Source organism: Sinohyriopsis cumingii, chromosome 15 (genome assembly GCF_028554795.1).
Source record: "Sinohyriopsis cumingii isolate HCF-2022 chromosome 15, ASM2855479v2, whole genome shotgun sequence".
NCBI lineage: Eukaryota > Metazoa > Mollusca > Bivalvia > Unionida > Unionidae > Sinohyriopsis > Sinohyriopsis cumingii.
The window spans coordinates 72,827,108-72,852,670 of NC_142975.1; the positions used below are offsets into that span (position 1 = coordinate 72,827,108).

General features: G+C 34.6%; 1 protein-coding gene across 2 annotated transcripts in view; it reads right to left on the minus strand.

Moving 5' to 3' along the window:
- Positions 1–14,460: 14,460 nt before the first annotated feature.
- LOC149782060 (protein mono-ADP-ribosyltransferase PARP12-like) overlaps positions 14,461–25,563 on the minus strand; it is a 36,941-nt gene continuing 25,838 nt past the window's right edge. The window contains exons 6-7 of one of the 2 annotated variants that reach the window (XR_016414214.1): positions 21,027–21,366; positions 14,461–15,817 (exon numbers count right to left, since the gene is read on the minus strand). Coding sequence is in view for 1 of the 2 variants with exons in the window: in XM_089933473.1 (XP_089789599.1) it covers positions 21,163–21,366 (204 nt within the window). In the remaining variant the exon portion in view is untranslated. Of the gene's footprint in view, positions 21,367–25,563 lie in introns of both variants that reach the window. The other variant, XM_089933473.1, reaches the window with a different exon arrangement.

Here is a 25,563-nt window from a genome sequence, read left to right on the forward strand (position 1 = left end):
ATAACCGCTGTTACAGGATACGCTCGCTCATAATACGGTTTGTCAATACCCGTCAACAGACCCGGTCTGGAATTTTTACTTAATATGGCGATTTTATTATTACCAAGGACAGGATCATATTTGTCACGGATAATCCAACTACCTGTTTCTGTAAATACAATAAATTTTACTCTAAAGAAATATTTTTGATTGCCCTCGTATTCAGCGATGTAGTTAATGATAGTTGCCGCTCGCTTGTCATTCATTGTAGCGTCCTTGACAGTATTGCGTATAATCTTGAACGTTGACCATGTATGAGATGCACCATCCGTGTAAAATTCTTTCTTGGCGTCGTGAATTTTACTGATCAAACTTTTATTTTTCGGATCAACCAAATCTCGTACTGGTAAATCAGAAGATAATCTGTCGAGGTTGAATTTATATTTAACAGGCCTAGTTTGGGATAATCTCTCAAACTCATTCATATAATTAAAACAAATATTTAAAAAAAGAATATTATATATATACAATGTCTCAATGCAGATGGCTCATGATCGGTTCAGTAAATCGATGCAACAAATCCTGTGGAGGTGAATTTTGTTGGATGCACTTACAAAATATACGGCGAGGAAGTCTAGGACCAATACCGTGTCTGCGATGTGGTATTGGAGTGCGAGAAAAAACAGAATTATGTGGAAAGTGCGGTGGAAAACGGTTCAGAGAACTTAAAAGATATTATGACAAAAAAAAATAATAATAGTGAAAACGCTATAAAATCCGTGGAGGATTATATATCAAGATTTCAGACAAACAATGATTTAAACAAATAATAGTATTGCATATATGGAGCAAAATATATTTGTCCCACATCCTGTCATAACAAACTATGAATCAGATCGTAATGGTGTCATCAGAAATTGTAGGTTAAAAAGACCGGTTGGTTTTGTTACTAATACTGGTTATCTAATGTTTACTGTTGGGAAGAAACATTATCATTGTCTTCGTTTCATCTACGAATGTTTCTTCGGAATGGTCAAAGATGGTCTAGTGATCGATCATGTTGACGGGGATCCTCAAAATAATAGTTTATCCAACCTTCGTGTTGTCACGCAAAGCGTGAACTCTGCATGTGGTAATACTGGAAGATGTAAAACAATCGGAAAGAGGGTGGTAAATTCTACAAACACAGAAACTGGCGAAGTAATTATATATCGTTCGATATGTTCTGCTGCGAAATACTTTGATATTCACTCATATTCAGTACAAAAGTAGCAGAAAATATGCATAAAACCGCTTTCTCAAAAAAACATATGCAGAAAATCACCTTTCGGTATTGTTAACTATCATCACCACCTCGAATTATATTTATTTTTTTGGGTCAGAAATTGTCATTATTATACTACTTATTTTTTGACTCATGAAAGGGAGGTAATTTTATGATCCTCGGTATATGGTCATAATCATATACAACATCCAAGGTCTGTGATGCCTGGTGGAGCATACCCGTTTATGATTTCTAACTTACAAAAATATACAGTTCGTGTATTTTTCTGCCCTATTCGTGAAACATTTAGAACAGCACAACACATAGACATTACATCTAAACTACAGAAAACCGACATGTATATTCCAGCTTACTGAGTGCAGAATCCAGCGTCTAGTCTGTATCGATCGTGGCGGGTTAATTTTAGATCTACAGTACAGCACAGGGATCCTGCATGTATTTACTCGATTACAGAAATACGTGTATATAGTGTTTGGAATTAAAAATCAGTTGCATTTTCCTTGTTCAGTGCAGAAATATAATGCGAGATTGTGTACGTATGTGTGATTATGTATTTATGCGTATGTGTGGTTATTTTTTTATCGAGTAATATTAACAACTAAATACTCCCATGACTATGATACAGATTTACGAGTGGGAAATATCGTAATATATATTTCTCCATTGAACAGTTATAGAGAGGATGGAAAATCTCGTAATAGTCATAGGAAGGATGGAAAATCTCGTAATAGTCATAGGAAGGATGAAAAAATCTAGCAATTATGTTATAGTAAGGATGAAAAAATCTAGCAATTAGACGATCTGGACCGGATGTTCTATCATAGATGGCGTGTTATAATAAATAGGAAATTCCTTAATTCAGCTTTGTTTGGTGAGAATATATTATATAAACGTATTTCTTGAATTCAGAATTGTATTTTGAGTAAATATATTCGAAATTAGTTCCTTTTCAATGATTATTAGCTATATATTAACTTTCGAAACATATGTTTGTAACAAGTTTCGATGGCTCAATCGGTATCGTATTGGACTGTGACGCTCGCGGTCCAGGATCGAATCCCCATGGCTGACAACATGTCGGTGGTGTGCGCATAATTGCGATTTTTATAATAATTGGGGGCTCCGCCAAATCTCCCGGCTCAGCAAAACTCAATCACCATATCAACCGGTGGTTGATACATATTTTCGTATCACCCACGGGCTTGATTATTGTGGGTGGGATTTTGCTGAGCGTATATGTTTGTGCCGTCCTTTATTCAATTATTCATTGTATATATTTCATTTCATACTTAATGAACTTGCTAAAAAGCTCGAATAGAAGTTCATTTCAAAATATATGTTTGTGCCGTCCTTCATTCATAATCTGAGCTCGCTAAAGACTCGATAGGGGCTCTTCATTGAAACATCCCGACGAACTCGCTAAAGACTCGATAGGGGTTCTAGGGATAATTTTTTTTTATTTTAAAGATTTATATATTATATAATGAACCATGAAAATATCAAAGACATTATTTCTGCTATTAAAAAACTAGAAGAAAACGGAATTAATATATCTGATGAACTAAATCCTGAAAAAATATTATCTGATTTTGAAACGTTAGAAGAACTTAAAAATGAAAATAAGTATGTTCTATCATCTCAATATAAGTTCATAAAGCGGATTCAGGCAGCTATGTTTCAGTCACTGGCTATGGTGAACGATGATCAAGTAAATGAATTTATTCCTCTTTCTGTCGCAGTAGAAAAGATCAGGTCGGGATTATCCAGCGAATACGAAACAAAAAAAAACAATCAGTACCCGCATAAGATATTTAAGAAAAATTATGTCAGCGGGTAACGACCAAAGCAACCCTGAGCAGTAGTATAATTTCCCTCACTGTATATCACATCAGAATTAATTTACATAAAAAAATAAAATATTTCAGAATAATAATAAAATATTTTTTGGAAAACTGATTAATTTGTATACTTTTGAGTAGCAACCACCCCATCAAAATTACAAAACTGATTGATTTGTATACTTTTAAGTGGCAATCACCCCATCAGAATTAATAAATTACTTGATTTGCATACTTTTAAGTAGCAATCGCCCAATCAGAATTAATAAATTAATTAATTTACATAAATAATGAAATATTTCAGAATAATAATAAAATATTTTTTTGTAGTAATTTTTGGAAAACTGATTGATTTCTATACTTTTAAGTACCAACCACCCCATCAGAATTAATAAATTGATTGATTTGTATACTTTTGAGTAGCAACCACCCCATCAGAATTAGCAAACTGATTGATTTGTATAATTTTCAGTACCAATTACCCCATCAGATTGATTCATTTCAGAATTATTTCAGATTGTACAAAATTGATTAATTTGTGTAATTTATCCCATCAGTGATTATATTTATTTATTCTGAAATATTATTTTTTTAAGTTGATCGAGTTTAATACAGGAGTATGTATAATTTAGAATCTGATCTCTGTTACAGATGATCTCGATAATATGTTCTCGGCGGAGCTCATCTAACTGTTCTTGTGTTAATAAGAAATCCTCGCTTCCGTATTCATCAATAACTAAATTAACGCTAAATTGCTCTGTGTTTTGTGAAAGCACTATTCTGATGGCGTTTTCAAGTGCTTCTTTGTCATGTATAAAAACAATCACGTGCTGATACATTATATAATATTTACTGGATTAATTAAGATTTCACATACAGATTTATCACAAGCTCTTCTCAACGCATGTCAGTTAAGCGATTAAGGTGGTCTGTGAGCTTAAAATTTATTCGTATTAACATATTATTGTGACACCGCAGATACACAGGATTAGTTGGTTCTTGCACGATTAAACTTCCAGGGGGGACTTGTGGTGTAAATGTATATAAAATATATCCTTGTTGAGCCTGATTTAATTTTCCGAGATCTATTTGATAGCTGCCATCGACTACGTCACAAACCAGACTGACCACGATCGTGCTGGTCATATTAACGATTCCCGGAGATTTGTGTCTGCCGCCGCCATGTGGATCATTATTATGTCTAAGAACGGTTGGATGTGGTGCTAGTTTTCTCCATGCATCGAGTATTTTAGGAAAATGTTCATCGATAACATCATTGACAGATTTTCTTAATCTATCTGGATTATAATCAGGGAACTTAAATGTTGCAATATCAGCTTCGGATATTTTGTACTTGGTTGCGAAGGAATTTTTATAATCGCTTGATGACTTAAGAACTACATCTATAATTCTATTATAGATAATTTCAGAAGAATCAACTATAAAATTTAAAACCTCTATGTACCTGATGATATTATCGCGCGCAGATGTCAAATCAAGTAAATACTCCCGAAAACTATCACGTAAACTATTTAACTGTATTGTATGGTCTGAGTTTATTGAAGAAAATATAGAATCAATATTCGAAGCAATAATACGTCTATTAAGATTATAAGAAATAAGTACAGGATCATAATAAAGTTCTCCCCTTACCACATCTGGTTTTAGTTCTATATAATCTAACCAATTTGAATTCATTTCAATACCGTGACGAGAGCTATTTGTTGACGTAAAATCAGATTTTTTCGGTTCTGGTGGTCCTTTATACACCGGGGAAACATCTGGCCAACCTAGTACGGATCTTATCGTGGATTGATAGATATCAACGGCATAATCAGGAAAATGTATCTCAACCGTCGAGGACAGCGTCGGTTCATGAACGTTAATTGATATATTTGCTTCTTTTCCGGTTATTGATTTTATTCTACGTTGAAATTCTTCATTGATTTGTTCGATCTCATAACTACCAGTGGGTATTCCAACATCTATCCAGTCAGGAGTACCATCTGGTTTGTTCTTGTTAGCAAATACAAGCGAATTATTTGCTGGTGTACCATTAAATGATTTTGATCTGATATTTGGCCAGCTGTAATATACTCGTAATTGCGCTAGTGCTATTTCTTTAACTGGAACTGCAGTAGGAAAATTAATACTAAATTCAGGATTAGTTGAACTTACCGAAATCATCGTTATCTTTGACGGAGTTGTATTAGTCACGATCTGCTGGAGTAATTCTGTCATTATTAGTACTTGTATCTTTAATACCGATACCTTCGTCATATATTTTAGTCATCATTGAAAAAATCAGATATAATTCCATCACTGAGACTCGCTGATAACAACGAGGACAACTTCGAGTATGCTACCGTCGTTGTATGTAATCTTATCATGTAATCGGATAATTTTTCATTCATGCAAGTACATTTTTTTTTTTTTGTGATGATATTGAGCACACCTGCAATCGTTGTTGCTGCTGAAATACAAATAGTTACAGCTACTGGTGCCATCATTGTCACCGCTGATAATATAACACCTGCTCCAGCAACAACAGCGGATACTGAATAAACAATCACATCAACGATAATTAATCGTTGTCGATATTTTTTTTACTTTTACTGTATATTGTTCGACTTGATCTTTTAGCGCCTCCTGCCATTCACGTGCTTGATTGTATCTGTATTGTGCACCGTCTATATATTTTTATGCAGTAAATAATTGAGGTGTTTTAGCTACAAATTCCAAACACCTCCAGTAAACTGTTCTGGTTAATGTCTTATCATCTGCTTCCAAAATAAATTCCTCTTCGGTTCCGCTATTTAATAGAACAGATACAACCCCGGAAAACTTATCAGTTGAATGGCGCCATGGAAACGTTGTAAATATTTCAAATTTTGTAATACTGAACACAGACAGCCTGTACACGCCAGTGACTGTTGCGGTATATTTGATAGTTTTATTTTGCTGCGACCATGTTGAAAATCTAGCTGATACTGTGTATACGATGTTGGTAATATCAGCGGGGGTAACCCCGCCGGGAATTTTAATCAGACTGGTTTTGTTAACGATCTCAGGAATCCCCGCTACGACATCTTCAATTGTTTTTTTAGTTGTGTCGATGTTCGTCTTGATATCAGAAAGTTTCATGTCAACGGAGTGCGGAGTGCCGAAGAATTTTTCTGCGGTTCTTTGATGGTTTCTGCGAAATCTTGCAAAAGCGCCCACGTGAACGTCATACTCAGCCCGCAGCGTGGATAATTTACCATCTACGGTGTCGACGTATTTTTTTGTTGCTGCATCTTCGTCGGATGTTGGATCTCTTAAAACTACTATTTTATTTCCGTTCATGCTGAGTTCACCCGTCATTGTGTCACCGGTATTTTTCACGCGATTAGCAACGCTTCTTGCAATTTCATCTCTGATGGTTGTAAATGATACACTTGAATCTCTGATTCTACCACCGTCAGTAAACACAGGAATATTATCCGTAACTGCACCGAGTACTCGTCGAACTATATCATTCCATCTGATATTGCTCGTTTTTAGTTTACCATATCGATCTTGAAAAATAACGACCTCATCTGGATCAACTCCAGCAAGATTCATCATATCAGCAAGTTCATCTTTAGTCACATACTTCGACGGATCAACATCGCCGGATTTTCTCTTAACGCGGGAAGATCTTCCATAAATATCAACCATTATATTTTAAGATCCAAGATCTGTTTAAAACCCTTTACGTGCAACAAATCGGTTGCTTGTATAATCATGCACGACTTTATGTGGCGGTTTGGATGATTTTGATATAGCGTCGAGTACATTAATTACCTCACGGCCGCATATTGGCGGATCTGTCATTGTTTGTGTGGGTAGCGTTGAATACCAAACTTTACAACCAGAGGTTCTTGCGTGAAGTGGTGCGACATACTTGATAAATTCAACAGGTGGAGCTAACCCGTACGAATCAAAATAAACAATTCCACGTGGATCAACCGCGTATGATACCCAATGAGTACTGGGTCCTGAATTCGAGTCGAGATTAATAATACCTGTTTCGAGTTTGCTTGGTTGTTTTGGTAATTGATCTCGCATAAAAACACCTCTAAAGGCTTTTATTTTTAATCATTTAGCAGCATCAAGTAAATCAAAATTTGATGCTGCAACATCTAACGTGGGAGCCTCAGACCTCTTCCCCCAGCGAGATCCCGGTAATCTTAGACCGCGTCCCTTTTTTTTGTATCCATTTCCTGTTGCTTTCTTTAGAGCCATTCCAGCAGCGGTTCCAACAGCACCTAACGCGGCTGCTTTTGCTACAGCTGGAGCAGAAGCAGCTATTAACGCTGGAATAGCCGCAAGAAGTGGAAATATACCACCCGTTTTAACTACGTCCTTGATGGCGCTCGGAGAAAGACGTAATTGAACTCCAGTTTTTGATTCTAGGGCTTTATTGAAATGTTTAATCTGATTATTTGTCAACGATAATTTGTTTGGACCACCACCAATCTGATCTCGTTTTAGTGATATTTTAGTTCCGCATTTGCTGGTGGTTTTTGATTGAAGCTTTGTGACCTGACCGGGAGTCCGAGTAACATTTAACATGACTATACGACATTTTTATATAATAATAATTTTCTGAATAATTAAAGATTTTCCACTGGTGCATCAACGACCCTCATTCGACCACTACCACCTTCAAGTAACATGGCTTTATCGCTGAGTATGACCGCGATTGCTCTGTAGAAGGCACCAGCACCTGGTGGGTTAGTAACACGAGCTCGAAAGTGTATATCAACGACAGACTGTTTGGACAAATCAAGATGTTCCAGTGAAAAATAATAAATCGGATATAGATTTGAAAAATCTAATTGTGATATTTGCAAACCAGTATCTATATTCTGATCACGTCCCATGAATGACATTAAACGATGATATGCACGCGCTACATGATTTTGATCAAAATTTAACAATATATCTTCAGCTGGTTCTTGATGTCCATTTATTCGCAAGGAAACTTCATTAACTCCAAGATTGTCAAATATCATATGTGAATGTTCTTGATTATTTGTCCGGTCATTATTTTGCAGCGCAATAAAAATATGTCGTGGTGAAGAAACACCCTGTTGTGATGCTATATGCCATGTAAATAAACCATTAACATTACTTTGAATAGCATCTGTGGTTACTGTTAACCATGATAGCAATGATTTACCGCCTGAATCCATAAAAGAAAGTAATTTTTGTTCCTCAGTAAAAATGGAGTCATTACTGGCATCCATAATGAAAGTTTTGATATTTTTACTTTACCATCAGCAACACCAGCACCTTGCCAGATTGCATCATTATCATCACCTTTTCTTACGAGCACAGTTGTGTGTTTAGCTCCAAAGATGACCTTTCTAACATTTCTGCAAAATCCAAAGATGTGAGATAATGGAATTGCACATGAAAAATTTCTATCATTTCCTGACAACGCTGCTCGGCGTGTTGCAAACCCTAAGTTGTAAGTCGCATTAACACTTCCTATAATATCAAAAGCAGCACCTGGTCTGTCTGCGTGCTCAAAGTCAGCCGGTTGTGGATCAGATGCAGTATCTCGTGGCGTCCGTATTTTAATATACTGAACATGATCAGCGTGGTTAGTAATATCTTTAGCAAACATCATTGTTGGACGGGCTGATCTTGTGTAATCATCAGAATATCTCGCTAGACCAATTATTGTTGTAGCAACATCAACATCCTTCTGAATCGATTCGATATTTTTTCCATCAATCATGTATGTGGCGCTATCAAACAACGCCATAATCCCGTTGTTGACAAAACCAACACGCAAATTAGCAGCATATGGCGTATTAGCTATAACATTCGTTACAAGTCTACCTTCTACTTCAATAAACGCCTCAGCGGGCAAGAAATATCTACTTGTATCATGAACCTGTAATTCGATTCTCCCCCACTGATTTGGTTGTCTTGCGTCATAGGAATAAAATTGATAATCATGTACAGATTCATACTTAAGGACAGGTGCCTCCATATCAAATGCTGGGTCTGATTCGCGCTTGAACATTTTTATTATAATTACCATTTTTCCAAATGATGATCTAAATCATTGTCGACGAAGACCGCTTGCTGCTATTAAATTTGCTTTTATATTTTTTTCTGCTTCTTCAGATAATTCCGCTAGTTTTTTATTTGCAGCCTGATTGGGTCCTTGATCTGCTATCAAATTTGATGTTATATTTCTTTCTGCCTCTTTAGATAATTCCGCTAGTTTTTGATTTGCAGCCTGATTTATTATTTTACTTACGTCTGCGGGCATCACTTCAGTACTTGCCAGTTTCACTGGTGGTTGTCGTTTTCGTCGCAATAATCGTGCTAGTCTATCTTTGATCGCCGAGAACGCCTTACCAGCAACATTGACAATTGCTCCAGGAGCTTTTTCACGAACAATATCGATAGCTTTCATCGATAACTGTTTTGCAACAGGTACTGCTTTTGGAGCTATCCTTGTAAATAATCCCTGAATAACATTACCAAGTCCATCTCCGTAAGTAGCTCTGTAGATTGGTAATCGTGAGTTTACCGCTCTGACCTGTACGGGTTTACGATGATTATTATGTATGATCATCTTTTTTAATTTACCATTTATTTAACAACAAGTCATCAACAAGTTCATCGATAAGTTCTCGGTAAACTCCGATATCCATGATACCACCTTGAAATAATCGCCGACAAATATCAGATGCTTCATTAATTATTTCTGGTGAATTATTTCCGGCACGTTTTTCTCCTATGAGAACTTCTAACCGTGACACATCATTAATGATATTATCAGGACATAAACCAGATCCTGTTTTAGGTTCATCTTGAGGTGTTTTAAATACTGGTGGTTGCATCACCGGATGAAGTACTTCAGTGGTGACCGGGGGTATGTCAGGTGAGTCACTTACTCGAAATCCATGTAGTGAATCTACCGGTGAATATGTCATTGCCAGCGCAGAAATTTTTTTACGTTGTAAAGGTGGAGGAAGTTGATACTGGGATAGTTGTTCTTGTTGTTTCAGTCTTTCTCTATGAAGTCTTTTTATTTCTTTATTAAGATTTTATATTCTGGACCTCTAGCTTGTTTTTTGTTGTCCTATACGCGATATATATATATATATATATATATATATATATATATATATATATATATATATATATATATATATATAATAAGATTATCATCATTTACTTTTTCATAACGGGGTTTTAAAATACTAGATTTATTAAATAGTATATTTAATATTGCTTCGGGTAATTGTTCTTCTTTAGTATTTCTAATTTCTTCAACAACCCCTTTCCTAAATTTTGCAATCAATTCTACGTTTTTTTCTACTAGTTCGGGTTCAGGTGCATGTTCTCTTTGCACGTCGGCGACTTCAGTACGAAGTTTTCCAATACTTTCAAGTATTTCTTCGCCGACAGGTGGAGGTTGAGCCGCAGCTATATCAGTTGGAAGATCTCGTAAAATCTTCTTTGTCTGTTTAGTTCTTCTTGCTATTTTTTCAGTTTGTTCTGCTGTTTGTTTTGATACCGGAAGAAGATCTTCTTTGATGACAGCTGTAACTTGTTCAGTAGCTGCAGTGACGGGTTTAAACAGTTTTTTAGTTTCTTCTTCGTACTCAACTTGTGCTTCTTGCTGCGCTTGTAGATTTTTTCTAAATGAGTCTCTGACAGGAAGAAATTTTTTAATTGCTTCTAATCGTTCTCGTGCTATTCTTGCAGTATGAGATTCTGGATGTACCATTATTTTTAATATAACAATTTTTTAATTAATAGCAGCAGAGAGGGTCCAGTCTACAATTCTGTTTGGGACAAACAATAATCGTAGACGTGGTATTGACCTCTATGAAGGGTCACTATTTTTTTTGGTCTAAAAAACGTACGTGACGCGTTAAGTGGTCTGTTCACCCTCTCTGCTGCAACTGAGTTTAAATAACCACTTGAAAACCATGTAAACAGGGGTGGGGTTTGTGACCAAGTAAAGTCTTTCCTGAAGAAAATTAAAAAAGATATACAACTCACTCTCCATGATCAAGATGGTGCTTTAAGGAAATCAGTGATACTGAATGAGTAGTAACATACCCGACACCTGCTTGTGTCCATGATCAAACAATGGCTGGCAGGATCGTAAAGCAAACATGGTACCACTTCTCCATATATCCAGGCCCCTAATGAATATTCAGTTGAGTATATGGAATGTAAACGGTCTTGCTACATCATAAAATTTATGAAAATTTACCATGTTACTTTGTAGTCACATGTATCGTGCTATCTAATGAATGTTCAAAAGTTTGTAGCGCCTAAGAATAGAATTAAAGTTATCGTTAACTTTTCAATGACATTTCTACCAGTATGCAAAGTTGCCGCTTTATGTTAAAGTGTTATATTTTATGAAAGGACATTGTAACATTACTCACAAAGAGTATTTGGGATGGTAAAGAATGTGTGTGTGTGTGTGTGTGTGTGTGTGAGAGAGAGAGAGAGAGAGAGAGAGAGTTTTGGATGTTTAATGCAGCTTTAACAATTCAGTCATATTGCTACCATGTGTGACAGTTTATGGTAATGGCTAAGAATAGGGCATCATGCACTTAGCATGATGTCCACCCTGTCACATTATCCTGACACCAGGCCGACCAGTCCTAACACTAACCTCTTAATGCTGAGTGCCAAGTGAGGCAGCTGCTACTACCATTTTTATAAGTCTTTGGTATGACTCGGCTGAGGTTTGAACCTGGACCTCCCATATCCGAGGCGGACACTGTAACCACTATGCCACGGGAGCAGTTGAGATGGTGTAGAATGCTAAAATAATCAAAAGGACTGAGAATACTGGTGGCTTGGAAAGTTCAAGTGATAGTAATTTAGATCAGAGGGGAAAAAAACTCCATATATACTGCTTTATATGATTGTTTTTTTTTTAGTAAACATTATCAGGATACAATTTGTTCTAAATACTCTTAATACTATTTGTATAATTTGTTTACATATTTTATATTAACATTTGAAATATTATTTGCAGCTTCAGTGGGATTTCTTTTCACATGTATATTCTTATGTGGTTTCAAGCATTACCATCTGTAGAACCATATTCAAGGGCCATAACAAACATGAGGTCTATAAGAAAAATATGAGTTTCCTTGCTTGAGATATAAAATTGATATGAACTTGGATCTATACTTAGCTTTAGATGGATTATAATGTTTGCTACTATATTTAGTAGTACAGTACAAACTATATTTGGTAAAAAAGAACTGTCACTATGCCATAAGCATGGAGGGATTGAAATGCTTTCAAACCAAAAATAAAAACATAATGAGCCAACTGTATTAGCACCTCAAAGGACAGAATGTAGTGCAATTGAAATTTTGTTGATCATGCTGGCTTTGATTGTAGGATCTTCGCTGTTTGTCTAACCAGAGATCACATTCATTGTATGAGTTCTAAGGCAAACTACAATCCATTTCTTACGAAAACCACCTAATTCTTCTATCATCAACAATAAAAGTAGTCATTCTATTACCAAACCTTAACACATTAACCCCTGGTGACGAGTTTACGTGGCAGGAGGTAGTAGCCTGCTGCCGAGCTCTTTAGCGTCAAAGTCATGTATGATACACTAAAGTGGGTGGTATTATAGAAAGGTAGACAGATGTAGCTCTACAATGATACCAAATAATCTGGAAGTTCTAGTTGCACTACAAAATACAGAGGGAAAAACCTCATTTTTTGGACCTGATTTTTTTCAACCAAAAATTCGCCAGTGGTCGGAATCCGATTTTGTGTCTGAATTTTAGACTTTTGGGTCTCAGATACAAGGCAGACAGGTATGAACTGCAAACAGACAGATGAACCTTTGCATAAAGTAGGATACAATGGGCATTTGGAATAAAGAGTGGTCTCGATACGAAAATAATGGGTCCGTTAAGGAAATAAAAATAATAATAAGAACTCCAACTTTTACCCCTCTGCTCATGCGCAAGCCAAATAGCCATGAAAAACTATGTTTCTAACACAACTAGGCATTATGTTATTGGAAAATCACGTGGAAGTTGATGTCTAAGGATGTATTCAAAAATAGCTTTTTAAACGTGTTTCCTACTCGAATTTCAGGTGAAAACGACAAAAACTTCCTGGGGTTAATGTGTTAAATAGATCATCATAGTCACAATGTCCAAGATTATTAGAAATAGTGTACATTTGGATAAATCTGCATGAAATAGAATACAAACGAAGAGCCTCTGAAGTCTGCTTCTGAACTTTTAACCTCTGGTCCATAGATTAACAAAGAACTCAAAACTCCGAAGTGATATATAAAACTTGTTTTTCTAGGTCAGTGAAACTTTATTTTTTAAAATCCTGAAAGTACGATGCTTCTGAAATATCAGCAGTTAAAATGACAGACTGCCAAATTAGTGGTACTTTGAGCTTGAAATGTTTGTTTAAATAGTTTGGAGAAAATACGGCATTTTAGAAACCTGAAACAATGGACACTCATCCTTCAAGGACAATATTATATTGTCATTGGACTAATGCTTAAAGAATGACTTCATTGTATCATTCACTGTAATGTTTCAAAACATTTATAACTTTCATTTTAAGATTTCTCATGGTTTCTATAAACTTTTGACGGCTTCATCAGAATGGCCCTTTATTTAAATTAAGCTACAAATAACAATGATGAGAGAGCTGAATCATTTAAACATGAACAATGTTAGGCAACAAAATATACTGTGACCATCACACTCGTTCATACAAATGTCCATCATAAATTTAGTTTCTCTGCAGTAACATTTGTGTAACATCATAGATTGTCAATTTTGCTTATGGTATTGATCAATCAAGAGGTGTTGGTCACAGTGATCCTCGTTTTACAACTCAATCATGTTCTTTATGTCGAACTGAGACAATATCCCGAGTGCTACTGTTTGTTTCAGAGGGCTATTAGTAAACTTGAATCCACATATCAACATTAGGTCTCACTTTGGAATTCTTTTTGTAATACTTTTGGCACTGTGCACTTTAAAATCTCAGTGGAACTAGCTGTAAGAGACATTGTAGGAAATCTGGAATACCCTTATCATTCAGTATTCTAACATTGGCATCAATTAGACAGACTTAAATACTAGCTGTACTTTTTATTTTACTGTGATTCCATTTGGGAGTGCACATGACAGTACATGCATGAAATTCCATATAAAAGCACACACACACACTACTAACCTGAGAGAAAATCATTATTCCTGTCTCAAATACAATATGTCTGGTTACATATTTATGTGAAAGAAATTTATGTTGATTAATGTCACCAATACGATCAAATAGGTTCAGAACATTTTATTTTCTATAAGATACAAAACAGAGGAAAATTTTTTTGTGTTAGTAGTTTGGATAAAATAAAAACACTAACTATTTAACACGCCATAACACAAATACTTCATATTTCACAAACTGGTATGCAGATAGTATAAGGAAACAATACACACCCAAAACTTTATGATGTCAACAGCAACTATTGATTAAAGGACAAAACAATATTATATAACAAGCAAACATAATTTTGAAAAATAGCAACTTAAAAACATCTCTAATACATCATAGAAAGGCATACATTTGAAAATTAAACAAGATATATGATAGTTTTATTTTTAAAGCATGTACAGAGGCCATATTTATTAAGGCATCAGCAAATAAGGGTGTTGAAAATTAAAACTAAAGCCTCCAATATTTTTAAAACAAATTAAAGAAATAAGTATTATGTAGCAAGGATTTAAACCTGAATGACAACACTTTTCATCTATCTATATCAATGGTTTCCAAACCCTGGAACACGACCCAAATCAGGATTGTAAAGACGTTCTCGTACGTCACAGAGGATCACCAGGACTTTCTGAGGGTTGCAAAACTTGTCAAAATGCAGAAACTGGATAGTAGGACTCAGAAATCATATTTTTTAGGGTCACAGCCAAAAATGATTGGGAATCACTGATATAGATGTTAAGAAACAGTGCTCTAACCCACTTGACCATGCACCTACCTGACCATGCACCCACTTGACCATGCACCCATTTGACCATGCACCCACTTGACCATGTGCACCCACTTGACCATGCACCTGCTTGACCATGCACCCATTTGACCATGCACCCATCAGACATAAGGATCAAAATGGTAAAAGGTAAGGACTAGATCTGTTGTTGTTGTTGTAGGGTTTAATGCCATTTTTCAGCACACAATAGGCTATACATAGCGTCCAGAATTATTGGTGGAGGAAGAACCTGGGAATTATCCAGAAAGAACCACCGACCCTCAAGAAGCTACTGGCAAGCTTTCTCACATACCAACATTGGCTGAATCCAAGACTCGAACTCAGACAGAGGTGAGATGGCAGTGATCTGTAACGGAGAGTGCTTTAGACCACTCTGGGCCCTGACTAGATCTGAATGAGAACATACTGGACATGGGATTTAGCACTGACATATACACACACACACACACATAATTATGCATAATAACATTTTATATAACTTCATTTATAATTAAAGCTGAAGTCAGGATTAAAGTTGTCATAAGTCTTCAACAGGCTTGCTCTGTTTTGTACTTGATTTCTTGAAGAGAATGAGAATATATGATTTCTCCTGGCAGAGGCAACTGTACATATTCTGAGTGTAAACTGAAACTGGAGGGAAAAGGAAATGGAACACTAAGTTGCTTCATTTTCTATTAATATTGGTGTCACTTATCTTCTAATATATATATATATATAATCATACCTCAGTTTTAGGAATTGGTTGCAGGAAGAGATTATGAAAGACTTAAATCTATTTAACGCACAATAAGTATTCTTCTTTCAATACAATTTCCAGCAATCAGATCACTAGAACTATTTTCTGAATTTCTTTGGTTCACACTTGCATGTGCCAAAACAATTTAATTTACGTGTTTCCCACTCACTTGTATTACTTTTCAGATCATTTGCAGAGAATGATATAAACTAAATTGCACTATGTTTCTTTACATTGACTATGAGGGCAGTGTATTGGAAAGTGCAAATCTAGCGTACATTGTAAAACTTTGCACTGTATGATACTTAATTCAACATAAGAACTTTGAAAATATAAAAACAGTATGCTTAATAAAAAAATTTAGAGAGGGAGAGAAGTGGGAGTCCCCTTATTCCATAATATTCTCCTTTAAGTAATATTTTAACAAGTATATCTTTTAAGACTTTTCAAAAGCATCTTTAAAGAGGTCACTGTTAGCTAATCATTCAAGTGGTACTGAATAGATGGGCTTTGCTTCACATTTAAACAGCCAAGTTTTTATGTTTATAGGACACTGTACCCAAAAGAAAACTTGATAAATATACACATTCTGTTCAGTTACAGTTGAAAGAAAAATTGTAAAAGATATTTCAAACAGTTTAGCTAAATCCCCATATTACAAAATGGAATCTGTCCTTGCTGACCTAAATGTTAGGCAATAAAGTTAGCTGAAGTGATGTTGTTGTTGTTGCAGGGTTCAATGCCACTTGTCAGCACAAGATAGGATATACATGGCAGCCAGTATTAATGGTGGAGGAAGAACCAGAGAAAACCCCAGAAAAAACCACCAACCCACGAGAAGCTATTGGCAAGCTTTTTCACATACCCACATTGGCCGAACCTGAGACTCGAACCCATGCAGACAGAGGTGAGAGGGCAGTGATCCATAACGGTGAGTGATTTAGACCACTTGGCTACTTAGGGCCCCAGCTGAAGTGATGTTGTGAGATGTACTGAATGTGTTTTGCAGAAGGAAGTCAAGGTGAGTAAACCCCATGAGTAGGCCTAAAATGTGACCTGGTTAAATCAAATGTTGAAGTGTAGCCTGATTATTTCTTTCAAAACCTAAGTCTAACCATGGTTATTTATCTAGATCTGCAGCCTGGCAATCTCTCTCTCTCTCTCTCCCCAATTTTTAAAGATACTGTTGATAAGAAATAAATGTATTTAATAAGTCAGAATTTTAGGTGGCAATTTGATTCTGTGATTCCATTCGGTCACTTGTGTTTGCTCCTTCTTTTCTCTTTTAAGGAAAGCATTCTTTAATGATAGTAATCACAAGCACTCCCCCTTCATTGCCATTTACATTTGTTTGTTATAAGCTCTCATCAACATACATTGGTGATTTTATAATGATCACGATTATCATTTCTGGTTTTGGTCTTAGGTCCAAACAATATGGTAAACCCCTCTCTCTCTCTCTCTCAGTTAAGAGTCGGTATAGGTCAATCAAATCTGCATTGAAAACTCTGACAAAAAATCTTATTAGGAGCAAAAGTTTTTATGCTTTTGTTTGTGCTACTCCTTAATTTTGACAATTTTAAATATGGGCAAATTAGTAAACAAAATATAAAATGATTTTGCATTGTTCATCAACTGTGTATTTATCCAGCATTGATTTATGTTTGTTTAAACTGACCTATTTGTCTGACAGGGGCTATAGGTATAATGATTTTACTGTCATGGGATGAACTGGTGCTATGTTACCAGGATAGTGATCATCTATACTGTATGCAAATTACAGATACATCTATTTTAAATGAGTCCATGCACGGTAAACACCTAATATATTTAATGATAGTTTTTTGTGACAGAGTTAAAGTTAATTTAATTATAGGTGTAAAATTAATTAAAAAGATCGACCATGAGTATGTTTTTAAATCAGTGAAATATGAACCAAAAAAAGTCTTTTGTAAACTTCAGTCACAAATCATACAGTTTGCATGGCATATTTTATCATAACAGCATTATGTCAGTTCATATTTCACTGAATTAAAACTATAAATGGTCAATCCTTAAAATGATTTGAAAAAGTTGACTGTCTTATTATAAACAAAAATATAATTGAATGAAACCTATCTGGCACAGTATTACATGTCTGGAATTAAAGATACAAATGATACTGTGAAGATAACAAAAATATGATGCTGTGTAGAAAAAAAAGTACATATGATTGATGCTGTGTAGATAAAATTGTATAAATTATGCTGTATAGATAAAAATGTACATATGCTGTGAAGATAAAATTGTATAAATTATGCTGTATAGATAAAAATGTACATATGCTGTATTGATAAAATTGTACAAATGATGCTGTGTAGATAAATTGTACATATGATGCTGTGTAGATAAAATTGTATAAATGATGATGTGTAGACAAAACTGTACATATGGTGCTCTGTATATAAAATTGTACATATGATGATGTGTAGGTAAATTGTACATATGATGCTGTGTAGTAAAATTGTACATATCATGCCATGTAGATAAGACTGTACATATGATAACATGTAGATAAAATTGTACATATGATGCTGTGTAGATAAAAATGCACAAATGATGCTGTGTAGATAAATTGTACATATGATGCTGTGTAGATAAAATTGTACATATCATGTTGTGTAAATAAAAATGTGCAAATGATGCCAAGTGTTTAAAAAAGTACAAAATGATGATGTTGTGTAGATAAATATATACAAAATGATGATGTTGTGTGGATAAATATATACAAATTATGATGGTGAGTAGATGTGTCATATAAAATTTAAAATATTAGCAGTTACAGTATATAATTTTTTTAAAACTTCATTGGGGAAATGTCCTTGATGCAGTGAATTAGCATCATGATAAGTTATGTGTGTGTGTGATTTGGATTTTTAATGTAGCTCTAACAATTTTGCAGTCATATCACTATGATGTTTACAGTGTGGCATTTTATAGTGATGTTTAGCACCGCGGCATCATGCCGCAGACATGTAGCATAATGTTCCACCCAGTCACATTATCCTGACACCAGGCTGACCAGTCTTAATACTAACCTTGTAATGCTGATGCCTAGCAAGGCAACTGTTAGTACCATTTTTTATAAGTCTTTGGTATGACTCAGCCGGGGTTCGAACCCGTGACCTCCCGCATCCAAGGCAGATGCTCTAACCACTCTAAGTAGTGTAGATAAATGTATACAAATTATGATGTTGAGTAGATGTCTCATATAAAATTTAAAATATTAGCAACTACAGTACATAATTTTTTTTAAAAACTTCATTGAAGAAATGTGCTTGAGGCAGTGAATTAGCACCATAATAAGTTACAATGACTGAGCAACTTGTTTCATGAAATAAAGAATAGTACTTTATATTTTTATTAAAAGCCTAAAATACAAAATGTAAAATCACTGAATATACCATTCCTTAAAATTATGCATACTACATGTGACAAAATAAAAGCAACAAATATTTAAAGCACTTTAATATGGGAAGAAAAACAAACGTTAAACTTGAAATTATTTGAAAATATTTTAGAATTTCAAATGTGGTTAATATGTAGCGAAAAATTCTCAACATATAAATTAAAAAACTTAAATCAAAATATATTCTTACTAAAGCAAAATCAATATTGCAAAATTAGAGGAATACTGATTAAGTCATTCACACAAGTATGCCCCTGTCTATCCTTCATGCCATCCATACCCAATGACCTTCCTAGATGAGTATATAGTCAGAAAACAATATTAAATCTTGTAAAAACAGTTTAAGTAGAATGACTGGTCAACATTTTCATGTTCTGATAATGTCCGTAATAGATATATATATATATATATATATATATATATATATATATATATATATATATATATATATATATACGTACATATACATATCAATTTTGATCACAATATGTACAAAATATGTTCACATGGTCATCCAATCACATGCAAGAATGCTGCATTAATGAGGTCATCCAAGCTCTCACTGAGACGAGTCTATGCACCAAGTCTAATTACAGCATGTTCAATGGTGTTCATGGGCAAGTACTAATGGATGGAAAATGAAGAATGGATATGGGTATATTTGCACAAAAATGTAACAGCAAAAGTCTGCAAGCAACTTTAAAAAGTTAATCCCTTTAAAAAATTGTAATTATGCAGTCTCACAAGAAAAAAATGTAAATATGTAAAAATTCTTTAAAAGGTATACAAATAACTAAAAAATATAACAAGATATAAAATCATTAAACTGTAAGTAATAATTTATTCTTGAGACAACATTCCTTTTTTTTAAAAAAAATGACATTTTTGATCTGGCGGTCTATTATTTTAAAAAATATTAACAGCTGTACACATAAAAAACCAAGAAGAACAATCCTATTTCGCATTGGAAGTCAATATACTCAACAAAAAAGAATGGGCACTGTTGTCAGTGGACACTGACAGGGTATGCATTCTGGATGTGGTTCACCGACCACAGAATGAATGCATAGTTCAGGCATAGTAAATGTGTCTTATATGCAAGTAACATAGTACAAGTCACATGGGTCATGTAGGCATTCAACACTGACTATTTCAGTAATGGGTGTCATTTTTTAGAATTTGATTCTACATACCTTTAAGAGGCAAGTATTCACTTCATTTGGAACAATTTACATCCATATTCCTTTGGAATGTCATTATTTAGACACCCTGAGAGATGCACTGCAGCAAAATCAATGTTAAAGTATGTAGACATTTGGGACAAAATGAACCTAAACGTGTGATCCAGTACAATCCGGATCTGAATATCGCATGATGTGCTGTCACAATGAAAGATACACATATTGATTAACAAACTCTTACTACCTTTGTTTGTGACGATTCCACTCAACTTTTATCTTGACCCAAGTTTAGTACATGGCCACAATAGTAAAAGTCCATAGTGATAGATAATTTTTTGTCTAGAAGTTTCTTGGTGACAGTTAAGGTGCAAAACATTTAATAATTAGGATCGAAGAGACGTTGGTTAAAGAAAATTAGTGTTAAACTTTAAAAAAACAATTTATATTTAACTTAAAATGAGTAAATGTGCATACTTGACCCATGTGACTTGTAGCATAATTTCTGTAATACTGCTCTGTAGGACAGCTGTCACTCTCCAATCATAAGTTTGGTTCTGCATCTGATGTCTTCATTATAATACAAATGTTGGAATTATGCATTAATCGTGCACTAATCCTGTGATGAAGTATGATGTTCCGGACGCCGCTTTACTTTGCATGTTGATTCAGTAGCCATATTTTGTTGAAACATGGTGAAGAAGTTCAAAATGTATTCATGGCCCTGAGTCTCAAACTGACATTGACCTTTGGGATTTTCCAGATACTTCTGCTCAATCACATCACTGCCAATATTGGTCTGGTACCCAGTCATGTTCTGAAATTAGAAGATTTTGTTCTATCACGTTGCTGTCAATATTGGTCTGGTACCTTATTTTGTTCTGAAATCAAAATATTCTGTTCTATCACATTGCTGTCATTATTAGTCTGATACCCTATTTTGTTCTGAAATCAGAAAATTCTGTTCTATCACACTGCTGTCATTATTAGTCTGGTACCCTATTTTGTTCTGAAATCAGAAGATTCCGTTCTATCACATTGTTGTCATTATTAGTCTGGTACCCTATTTTGTTCTGAAATCAGAAGATTATCACATTGCTGTCATTATTAGTCTGATACCCTATTTTGGTCTGAAATTAGAAGATTTTGTTCTATCACATTGCTGTCAATATTGGTCTGGTACCTTATTTTGTTCTGAAATCAAAATATTCTGTTCTATCACATTGCTGTCACTATTAGTCTGATACCTTATTTTGTTCTGAAATCAGAAGATTCCGTTCTATCACATTGTTGTCATTATTAGCTTGATACCCTATTTTGTTCTGAAATCAGAAGATTCTGTTCTATCACATTGCTGTCAATATTAGTCTGATACCCATTTTGTTCTGAAATCAGAAGATTCTGTTTTAACACATTCCTGTCAATATTGGTGTGGTAGCTTATTTTGTTCTGAACTCAAAAGATTCTGTTCTATCACACTGCTGTTATTATTATTCTGGTACCCTATTTTGTTCTGAAATCAGAAGATTATGTTTTATCACATTCCTGTCAATATTGGTCTGGTAGCTTATTTTGTTCTGAACTCAAAAGATTCTGTTCTATCACACTGCTGTCATTATTAGTCTGGTACCCTATCTTGTTTTGAACTCAAAAGATTCTGATCTATCACACTGCTGACAATATTGGTTTGGTACCCTGTCTTGTTCTGAAATCAAATAATTCTGTTCCATCACACTGCTGCCAATATTGGTCTGGTGCTCTGTTTAGTCATGAAATCAAAACAATGTGTTAAGTCATGACAACTTTGTACAAAAAAATGAGTTGTGTCCATTAAATACATAAGACTGAGATGATAGGTGTATTTAAGTTTGACTGGGCTGAATTGGTCATTTGGTGATCTTTGGCATATCAGCACAAGTAGGCTATTCACATGTAATGCTAAGGCAACTGGAGTAAACTGTTTTGCCCATGGATACTCTACCATGATAGATGACCCAGTCCCACCCTAGAAAAGGTTATTGTTTGTGCTCATTTTGTTAGCTGTCTGTTCAAAGTAAGATTTGAAATTATAGCATGTTTCTTGCCTTATTTAATGTATTTTTACCCAATTTTACTTAAGTTTATTTATTTTACTGATGGGGTGGGGAGTAGAGTTTGATATTTGCAATTATGGTTCTTTATAAGCAGATTCAAGTTTGTGTTTTCCTTATATACACATACAGTAACTGCATATATAGGTCATTTTTGTATATTGGCAAAGCATTTTCTCTGTAATGGTAAAGCAGTTTCTACACAGTTTTGTCAGTTTTTAATATAAGTTTTAATTAATTTTTACTTCAATTTATACTGAAAAGTATTAGCTTTTGTTTTATGTCTGCTATATCAGGTCTGAGTTATAAAATCATCTTTCTTCTTATCCTGATTTCAGATGATACAAATAATTTTCGCATGACCAACAACAAATGGGAAAGGGAAGTTTTGTCTGTCCATCTCTTCAGCCTACTTGGTTCGGTTATGTATTGTTTTAGTTCAGTTATTCAGGTTCTGTCCCTAATAGGGTGATAAAGTTTTGTGTAGGTCAAATTTGGTGAAAACTCAACTGTCATGCTAAATTTAATGTGTAAGTGCTTTGCTTATCCCTCTGGGGAAACAAGTAAAACACCCCAGTGAAAACTTTCCCCCAACAAAAATGCCCCCATTTTTCACAAAATTGCCTCCAATAAAAAATGCCCCCACTTTTCACAAAATCGCCCCCATAGCTAAATCACCTCCAATAAGAAAAATGTCCCTAATATTCATGCATAATTGCTGCTGTAAAGCACTTTAAATAACATGAACATTCATCTTACATATATGATATTGCAAACATTTATTTTTTTCTACAATTATCAAATCTTTTTAAGTTTGATCCAGGTAATGTTGTTATTAAGGTGCTGAGAGACAAAGCCATAAAAAGGCTGCTGAAAAACACGCAATAACTCCCAGAAAACACCTTGAAATTTTATAATAAGCCTCATATGGCTTGCATGATTCTGTAAACAGCGGATATTTTTATGATTGTAAAAAATTTAAAGTTTCATTCATGCAATACGTTGTTCCTGAGCTGCAGAGAAACACAGCCAAAACAGCTGGCTGCCAGAAAACACCTTTACGTCTTATAGTGTCATATTTCATGTATGATTCTATAAACAACCATTATTTCTATGACCTCTCCAGTAACCTAGTGGTTAGAGCATCGGTCTCGGAAGCGGGAGGCTGTGGGTTTGATCCCCGGCCAAGTCATAGCAAAAACTTACAAAAATAGTACGAGCAGCTGCTTCGCTTGGCTCTCAGCATTAAGAGGTTAGTGTTAGGACTGGTCGGCAAGGTATCAGGATAATGTGACTTGGTTCGACATCATGCTACATGTCTGTGGCATGATGCCCCAGTGCTGGACATCACTATAAACTGCCACACTGCAGACATCGTAGCAATATGACTGAAAAATTGTTAAAGCTACATTAAAAGTCCTAATCACACACACACACACACATGATATGATAACCTGTGTTCTAAGTCTGATCTGTCAAGGGACATGCTGTTACTGATCCGCCATGAAGTGCAGCCAAAAATGAAATAAAGCACCTCTCTCAGTTGTTCAGCATTTTTCAATCTCTTCAATATGTCAAGGACATGACAACCGCTGTTTCTTTAAACATAAAGTTATCGACTATTTTCCAGTTCATTTTGGTAAACATTCTAATTCTAATGAACTATTAAAAAAAGTATAGAACAAAATCAATCAAGGTTTGAATCAAAGCAATGAATTATAATAGTAAAAACAATCCATTATAATTATCCTTAATGACATGTAAGTATTAATTATTGGCAAATGCATTACCAATGATTACAAAGATGAATAAAAGAGTATAATTCAAACATAGATCTATAAATGAACCTAACTGAACTAATAAAAAGGCAGCAACAAAATCAATACCATGTAAAAATAAAATAAAATTTAGTATTTTTTTTAAGTTGAAAACCTTGTAATGAAGGTAATGTTTTTTTAAATCAGTGCATCTTTAACATGGCATGATTTTGAAAAGGTTACCATGTGAAAAGTGGGGGCATTTTTAACATGGTATGATTTTGAAAAGGTTACCATGTGAAAAGTGGGGGCATTTTTAACATGGTATGATTTTGAAAAGGTTACCATGTGAAAAGTGAGGGCATTTTTAACATGGTATGATTTTGAAAAGGTAACTATCATGGCAATGACATTGTGAAATAGTTGTTCTATGTCGTGAAATGGTTTTCTTTGCACATGAAAGCTGACTTATACCTGCCAAGTCCTGCAGTATCTCTGTCAACAGCTGTGACATCAATATGGAGTCTCATAATGGCCAGGGTGTTATAAAAAGTTTATTGATTCCTGGGTCTTGTAATCACCTCATAAAGCAATACAAAATGTCAAAGATACATCCTGACTGTAATTACTTGAGTGTATGATGGTCGCTTTTTGTCAAAATATTAACCGATGCTGGAATTCTGAAGAAGGATATAAGCAAGCAGGAAGAGGACAACGATTTAAAGGTTCATATAGCTGTCACAGAGTATGTTTCTCAAGGACTTTTCAGGTTGTTTTCAAGGACTTCCAAAAGTCTTCAATGACAATTTTTCCATGACAGAACTTGAACTTTCTTTATACATTACATGTACTTTTCTTATTACTGCATAAATAGACACTAATGAAGAAGAAATACACATAACTTAGCATGCCACTTGAGGAAATGAATGCTATTCCTTCTGGTAACTAACTGTGTCATTTGTAATTTGACCCACACATTCTAAGCATTTATCTTATAATTCATTATTTATGAAAAAATGTGTAAAATAAACAAAATGTCAAGCTACAAAGCATACAGAGGCAAACCTAAACAAGAATCATGATTAGCTTACAGTGAAATGAATGCTAAAAAATAATATATTAAATGTTAGAGAGCATTACTAAAATGAGAATGTTAGGAACATAAAG